General features: G+C 43.6%; 1 protein-coding gene across 4 annotated transcripts in view; it reads right to left on the bottom strand.

Moving 5' to 3' along the window:
• Positions 1-2,204: 2,204 nt before the first annotated feature.
• Positions 2,205-8,248, bottom strand: part of LOC140395504 (receptor tyrosine-protein kinase erbB-4-like) — a 1,530,197-nt gene continuing 1,524,153 nt past the window's right edge. For all 4 annotated transcript variants that reach the window (XM_072483352.1, XM_072483369.1, XM_072483378.1 and 1 more), the window contains one exon: positions 2,205-3,806. In XM_072483352.1, the coding sequence (XP_072339453.1) occupies positions 3,370-3,806 (437 nt within the window). In that variant the 3' untranslated portion in view covers positions 2,205-3,369. The remainder of the gene's footprint in view (positions 3,807-8,248) is intronic.

The following is an 8,248-nucleotide window of genomic DNA, read 5'->3' as shown; positions in this document are numbered from 1 at the left end:
GAAACACAGCAGTCTATAATAGCTACTAGGATGGTATTTGAATTTTCAGCAAACTCTAAAATGAAGAAAGGCTTGAATGCATTATGCAATTTTGAGGTCCTGACAAAGAAGGTGCTGGATAAGATGCTGTGATAAGTCATGGCTTCAGTACACTGAGGATTCAATACACTGGGGTGGATAAGAGTGTAACACGTGGTATCTCGAGGTTTAGGGAACAATGGAAGAAAAGCTGAGTGTGAGAAGACACTCTTAGATTTACTCGCGCTGTCACAAATGGTAACTTCAGCCACATTTCCCTCAGACAAGATCCCTTTGGACACTTGGAATCTTACAGCACACAAGGCCATTTGGCCCATCACGCCTGTGAAAGTGCTATCCAATGGGCCTCACTTCCTCAGCGCTTTATCTATAACCCAGCAACCTGTTCCAAATTTCAAAGTCGAACCAGGTTATGATCCGTTTTCAGCTGGTCAGGTCATTGCTGTTGTGTGGTCAGAAAATCCATTGATTGCTATTAATTTCTGCTTACCCTAAATGATAGGTTTCTACCTGTTTGTTACGTCTTTAATGGTGGCTTGGAAAAGAGAGACGAGACAGATCTTTTTCTAACTACCCTAGGTCCAAATTGTTGTCAGTGGTTTTACATCCGAATTTTAAGACCATGACAAGAAACACGTGGCCAAAATTCTCCGGCTGTTGCGATTCACTGTTCCCGCTGGCAGCACATCCCTGCCCACGGGTTTCCCAGTGGCATGGAGTGGCTTCAATGGGAAATCCCATTGATAAGCTGTGTAAGTAGTGAATCCCATCACCAGGGAACGGCGCGCCTCTGAGAAACCCGGGGCTGGGGGACCGGAGAATCCAGTCCGGTTGCGTGAAGCTGACAGAAAGCTACCCTGAGGTACAGTCAACTAAAACTGTTAGATGTGATGAATTGTCTTTACACTGATCACTAGCAGCACTGGGTATGGACAATTAGCTAATTCCCTTAACTTTTCCCCTACAGATTATATTTGCCAAGTGATTCACCAACCAAGGATATATGACAGGACCCATAGGCATTCAATGTAGCTACGAGCAATGAGGATGACTCCAGCCTTGTGGTAGCAAATCCTAAATCCGATCATTTTCATATGTAATTTGAACATCAGTAAATCTCATTCACAATCCCATATTTCCTCATTAACCAAAACCATCCATGGACAGAAATCTCCCAGTCCAGACCACCTTTTGGGTGCAGGAGGCATTTTTGTGCCCTGGAGAGGCTAAGTATTCCTTGTTTAGCACGAATCAGAGGCTATAATGTCCATATCTATTAAGCAAATTATCTGGATCCAGGAATACAAATTTGGCTTTTGAAAGTTAGCATGACAGTCCGGACAAAAATGGACAATTTGAAGTACAGGAACATAAATTGTTGACTGGAGTCGACTGACCGAGATTGTAAATAGATGTTGCATTCCTTTCTACAGTACTGCAGTCTAGCCTTTCGGAAGACTTGTAATGTATCATTTTTAGACAGCAATGCTGCAGAGCCAAGTGGTAATCATTCATTGGGTTTCCGATTAACCTCATGGCTTAGGTAAAGAGCAAGTGACGATCCTAACACTGCAGGAAGGACACATTGAGATTCCAGCACTCTGTCATCTTCAGTTAGAGATAAGAATGGTCTAGGAAGCTGAATTCAGAGTCCCATTCCTCCACAGCTTTTCTATTAGGATATATAAACCTCAGTTGGTGTCAAACACTGAGAGATGCAGTTGCCTGAACCAGCCAGCATATGTTGCCTGAGCTCCAGATTGGCCCAGGCTGGTATTTGAATGAGTGCAAATACATTTTAATTTCTTCTGTATCGGTATATGTGGAATCTGTGGCCTCTCTTTGGCCCCATCCCTCCTCCATCCCCGCGACAAGACACAAAAAATGATGATTGTACCTATTTCAGCAGTGTCGGCAGAGGATCCACATGAACGCTGGAGCTACCTGCCATTTGAGGGCTGTTCTGTACCAGTCAGATTGAAGCAATGCAGGATGATGGCTGTACAAAGCAGCGCTATCATAGATATTTATCATATCAATCCCAGTAATAAACAGAATTGGCAGTGCTGACATGTGCTTATCAAAGACAACATGAATCCTCCCATTAAGGTCTTAGTTATAAAAGAGTTTCCCCAATCTATTCTTTAGAATTAAGAACGCATCTGTTTGTTTTCCAATACTTCAAAAGTTATCTGTTATTAAAGCATATTTAAGTACAAGAAAGAATGAAGAGATCTGCTACATATCAACTGCAGCTTCAAAATGAAACCTGTAGCAGACATCACTGATCAATTGTTCAATTAGACAGCTCACAACTACGTGGCAATAAAAGGTCAATCAAAGGGCTTGTGACAGGTTAGCCAGATCAGGCCAGCCCAGGCCTGGCTTACCTCCATTGCATCTTACACCCAGTTTTATTCTGACAGACAGGCTAACAGGATTCAACACTGTCCCCGATGTGGTCCGTTGCTGAAGAAGCTCCAGGCATTAGGTGCCAGCCAATTCAGCCCGATTCATTTTATACCCTGAAACTAATCCAATATATTTGTGGTGCATCAAATATAGAAACTGTAGTGCAATCTTAAACAAAACAGATTCATATTTTTGTTCAGATGGTTTGACCAAATCTGTGGGTGTGTGTGCTGACTAGTGGGTTATATTTTGTTGGATAATCTTTTTCCAAGGGTTACTAGAATGTTGGCCCAGCGATGTTATTTTTTAAAAGCTTAGAGTACCCAATTTGTTTTTTCCAATTAAGGGGCAATTTAGCGTGGCCAATCCACCTACCCTGCACATCTTTGGGTTGTGGGGGGCGAAACCCACGCAAACACGGGGAGAATGTGCAAACTCCACACGGACAGTGACCCAGAGCCGGGATCGAACCTGGGACCTCGGCGCCGTGAGGCAGCAGGGCTAACCCACTGCACCACCGTGCTGCCCTGGCCCATCAATGTTCTGAACTCCTGGATTCTTCTACACCCTCTTCCCCTCCCCCAGCAACAGTAAAAATTCAGAGCTACAATTAGCCTCATGACCACAAACGTCCAGAGCATCTTTTTGAAGGTCAATCCCAAAGAGCTACATTTTTGGCATTTCCACAGGAATCCTTCATTTTGCTGGTTATAACCATATTGCTTTTAAGCGGGTGCCGGTTAGGAAAAGTCCAAACGGACCAGGACTCAATTCTAACGACTAGAACTTTCCTTCCATTCAGACACGCTTTGCCAGTACTATTGCCTCAGACATACTCCTTCTAGTCAATATTGAGGATACAAGTTTGTAGTTTGATTAGGAAATCCAGCAGAACCGGAATTCCGAGTGTTGCGAAGGTTACACCACCGTATTCCGCTGTCCATATGAAGGCAGTACAGTCCCTGGCTTTAGTGAGAACTCTGAAAGATACTCAGGATTCTCTGCTACAATAGGCTTGATGCGTCCATTCTGCTTGTAAAAAAACTTTGTGCCATATTCCTGCAGGTACTCAGGGTTGTGCATGGCGGTTTTGGGTGGGTAACTGTGGTTCCAGTAGTCAGGATTGTCAAAGGCCTTGTCAACGTTTTCTGATATGGCGATCTTATCCTGCAGGTATTCTGGGTTTTCAACCACATTGACAAAAGTGTTGAGATAGAGGGGTTCATTCACATACTCCTCCTCTGTGGTCTGTTGCCCCTCTGGGACATTGTGGTACTCTGGGTTGTCCAAAGCATGGACGTCGCCATTTTTCCGAAGAGTAACAAATGGGTTCTCCTCCACTGGGTTCAGATATTCTGTAAAAAGATCAATGAAATCATTAGAACTCTGCACCTTACCCATCCGCTGCATATCCCAAAGCACTTTACAGCCAATGAAACCTCTGAAGTATGCTCACTGTTGTAATGTCGGAAATGTGGCTGCCAATTTGCACTCAGCAAGTTCCCACAAATGTCCATGAGGTAATGGCCAGATATTTTGGTTTAGTGATGTTGCTCGGGGGATAAATATTGAACAGGATTTCAGAAAGTACTTCCCTGTTTTTCTTTGAAACAGTGCCATGTGATCATTTACATCCTCCTGAGAGGGTAGATGGGTTCTCAGTCTAATGTCCCACCTGAGAGATCACACAATGGACAGTGTAACGATTTCCTTAGTAATGCCCTGGACTGCCAGCTTAGACTTTGTGTTGGGGTTTCTGGACGGGGATTTGAGCTCACAACATTAGCAACATGGGTGTAAGCTAACCTCCACTGAGCTACATTTCCACCATCTATTTTCTAAATAGCACAGTGATTCGAAGAAAGTTAATACCTATTCTAAAAGGAGGGGGAAAGATGGCCATTTGACCCAGTGAAGCTCAATTGTAGTAATGCTCCCAGCCCTAGCATTTACAGACTGCATTTCTGCCAACCCAGCCTGAGTTTGTTTCAAACATTTACCAGCTTCTGTGTGGTTTCCTTCTGAAATATCTGATTTGATTTCATTCTTCGCTAAAGAGTTTACTTCTGATCTCGGATAATAATAATTGTCAAATAGTCATGGAATTAGATCATTCGGCTTGGTGAGAGCGTCCCATATTCAGTTTGTTTGTGGCTGATCTGACCCATATAACTCCACCTACCCACCTCACTTCTGTGATCCTCAGTAGTCTTGTCAACTGCAGATTTCCAGTACTCTGCATTTGAGGAAGTGCTTCCTGATATCATTCCCGAATGGCCTAACTCTAATTTGAAATCTCTGCCCCCTATTTCTGGATTCCCCCAAGAACATCAAAGGGGGATGAAATGGAGACTGGCATAGGGAAGACAAACCGACAAATGGATAGAATTGGCTCATACAGAGAGTGGGGAATATGTGATGAACAATCCTCAAATATGTGATGAACAATCCTCAGGAAGCCTCAACTTCCAAGTGGTAGTTCCCCATGTTAAATTGTGCTGTGAATTCTAGTTCCTACTGGGCTGGCCAGAGGGGTAGTATGAAGCTGTCAATGCCACATTGAAGTAAAGGTAAAGTCGCCATAATCTCAGATGACCAGAGGCTGCTTTGCCCTTTGAGGGGGAGAGCTGACTGATGGTAATTTAACCTGAGAATCACCACACTTCAGGCGAGGGGCAAGGCTGGGAAGGTAGGGCCTGCATGAATAACCTCAGCCGGTATGGGAATTGAACCCGTGCTGCTGGCCTCAATTTGCATCATGAATCAGCTGAAAGGTCAATTGAACGAAACCGGGCCCCACAAGGACCACTTCAATTAAACAAAATCTGAACAGTAATGTACAAGAGTATTCCCTTTCACGCTATTGCACTCAGTCTGAATCTTCTTCATTCAATGTAATCTTGTGATGAATATGTTAATCTGTTTGTACACTATTTTTAGTTAGGAGTTAACAGCTTCATCCATTTAGGAGCAAGAAGAGTTTGAATCCCAGTTGAAGTCAAGTTGTCCCTCTGGGAATTGAACTATGATCCACCTGTGGTCACATTGCTGGCAAGCTTCCAACATAAATATTGATTCAACAGCACTCTTTAATGTCAAGGCACTGTGGCTGATTCAGAGCATGAAAGTGCACATAGACTTTACATAGAATTTACAGCATGGAAACAGGCCATTTAACAACAACAACTTACATTTACACAGCACCTTTAACATAGTTAAACATAACAGGTTTATTCAGGAGATGGACCACAGAGAGGAGTGCATTAGAGTACTCAAGCCTTAATGGAACAGAGGTACGGATAAAGGTTTCAGCAGCAGATGTGCTGAGGTGGATCGAGCTGGGCAATGCAACTAAGATGGAAATAGGCAGTCTTAATTATGGCCTGGATATGTGGTCAGAAGCTCTGCTGGCGACAAGCACGACACCAAGCTTATACAGTCTGGCGTAACCTCATACAGTAGTCAGGGAGAGGGTTGGAGTTGGTGGTTCCGGAACAGATCTCGTGGCTGTCAGAGCAACCTCTTGGGGCCATTTGTGCATGTGTGTATATAACCAAACTGGAATAAACAAGTTCAGTGAGTATTTCACTTTCATGTGACACAGTCTCTTTTGTTCTCCAAAGATACTGTGGCAATGAGGAGGGATTCTGGATTCCCTGGCTGAAAACAAATTGGTTTGGAGAAGCTTCCAGCAAACCAGCAGAGGAATTGTGAAATTTTCTTTTGCTTAGAAATAGGCTTAAAAATCCACTTTTTGGGAAAAGATTGTTTGTACATGAAGGTAGAACAACCTATGAAGATGAGTGCATCAACAGGTACATCCGGGAGCGTAAAGAATTATCGAGTCTTTTGGTGGAGTAGCTCAAGAGGTTTTCACTGCTAATAACATCCTCAATGTTGCAGCTGCTAATCAGGTAATGGGGGAAAGGAAATGGACAATATTTCTGACTGAAGCAGGCCGAGAAGTGTATGAAATGCCCAAGAATTTATTTGCCCCAGTAAAGCAAAAAGACATGCCACTGTCAGACATTTTGAGTAAGCTTGAGCAGCACAACAATCCCAAGCTGTTGGTGATTGCTGAAAGCTATCAAGTTGGAAAAAGGTTGCCCTTTTTTATCAGTTGCCCAGGGAGGACATTGGAGAGTTAATAGTGGCTTTGAAAAAGCTGTCCATCCATTGTAACTTTTGAGGGCTTCAAAAGAGAGCATTGCAGGGCAGATCCATGTGCGATTTAAAAAATGAAAGCATTTGCAGTTTGTTGTTGCTATTGCTATAATTAACTTTTGACATTTGTCAAACAGCATTGTCGTTGACATGACAGAACATGATTCTAGAGAAATTAGAGTTAACAATCAGCAGTCATCTGATGAAGATAATAAGATGCAACTGGGCCAGCATAAGGCCCTCTTGACAGCAGTTAGTAATGGCAGGGGTACTAAGATGTCCTTTCGCAGTGCTTAGGCCAACATAGGGCACAGAATTGTCAATTTGTGAAGGCAGGATGTTACAGTTGCAATGAGGAATGTTATCGTGCCAAAGCATGTCGAAAGAATGTAAACGGAGAAAATCCTGGCTGAAGGAAGTGGCAGTTACTGTATATGGTTGTTGAACAGCATCAGGTCAATGAGGGGTGAGTTGAGACCTAGACAACGTCAAGTACAAGTGGAAATCCACAGGGTATCATAGTCCAAGTACCATTAATTGGACAAAGCTCGAGGAATCATGGAGGTCAACAAGGGTGCATCAGATAGTGTGGCTTCTGAATCACGAGTCTGAAAAGTTGAGTCAACATCAACTGGAGTGATCACACATAGAATTACAAAGCTATGGAGGATTTAAAAATTCCCATAATGGGAAGTGAGTCCTTCCGTCACATATAAAGAGCAATGCGCAAAATTGCTCATCCTTGTGAAGGGTGAAAAACCAGCCTCATCAGAAGAAACTGGTTAACAGCACTGAAGTTAAATTGGAATTACCTTTTTTATGTAGAACCAAAATTGATAACTCAGGATGATGCGATCATCAAGTACCCTCATGTGCTTAGAGAAACTGGTAAAATGATTTGAGGACATAAGGCCAATGTACAGGTTGAGAGGAACACAAGATATTGTACTGCAGACCTCAACCTGTATCATATGCCCTCAGGGAGAAAGTAGAGCAAGAGCTGAAAATACTTGAGACTGAGAATATTGGCTGGAATTCTCCGGTCATCGGGATTCACTTTTCCCTTTGGCAGCACCCCCCGCCCATGGGTTTTGCAGCTGTGTGCAGTGGTTTCAATGGGAAATCCTATCGACAAACAGTAGAAGGATAGAATCCTGCTGGCAGCGAGGGGCTGGGGGACCGTAGAATCCTGCCCATAGCTCTAAAATAAAACAGAATAATTGGGCTACTCCCATACTGGTATCAAAATCAGATGGTGGTATAAGAATAAATGGGGATTATAAGGTAACTGTAAATTAGGGCAGGATTCTCCGCTCCCCCAGCTGTGTGTTTCTCGGCGATGTGTCGTTCACTGGCAGCAGGATTCTCCACTTCCACGTTTGTCAATGGGATTTCCCATTGAAACTGCCCCAAGAAGCTGGGAATCGCGTGGGTAAAGGTGCGTTGGCGCGGGAAAAGGGAATCCCAGTGGCTGGAGAATTCCAGCCGAGGTATTAGAAGGTAATCCACCCAATACTGTGCCAAACTTGGAGGACCTGTTCACAATGTTGTCAGGAGGCCAGATCTTTTCAAAGTTCGATCTGATAAATGCCGATATGCACCTTGGGGTAAAAGACGAGCTTAAGACAAACAC

Source organism: Scyliorhinus torazame, chromosome 2, assembly GCF_047496885.1.
Source record: "Scyliorhinus torazame isolate Kashiwa2021f chromosome 2, sScyTor2.1, whole genome shotgun sequence".
Taxonomy (NCBI): Eukaryota; Metazoa; Chordata; class Chondrichthyes; order Carcharhiniformes; family Scyliorhinidae; genus Scyliorhinus; species Scyliorhinus torazame.
Note: the sequence above shows the minus strand (reverse complement) of the source record. Positions and strands in the feature narration are given on the sequence as shown.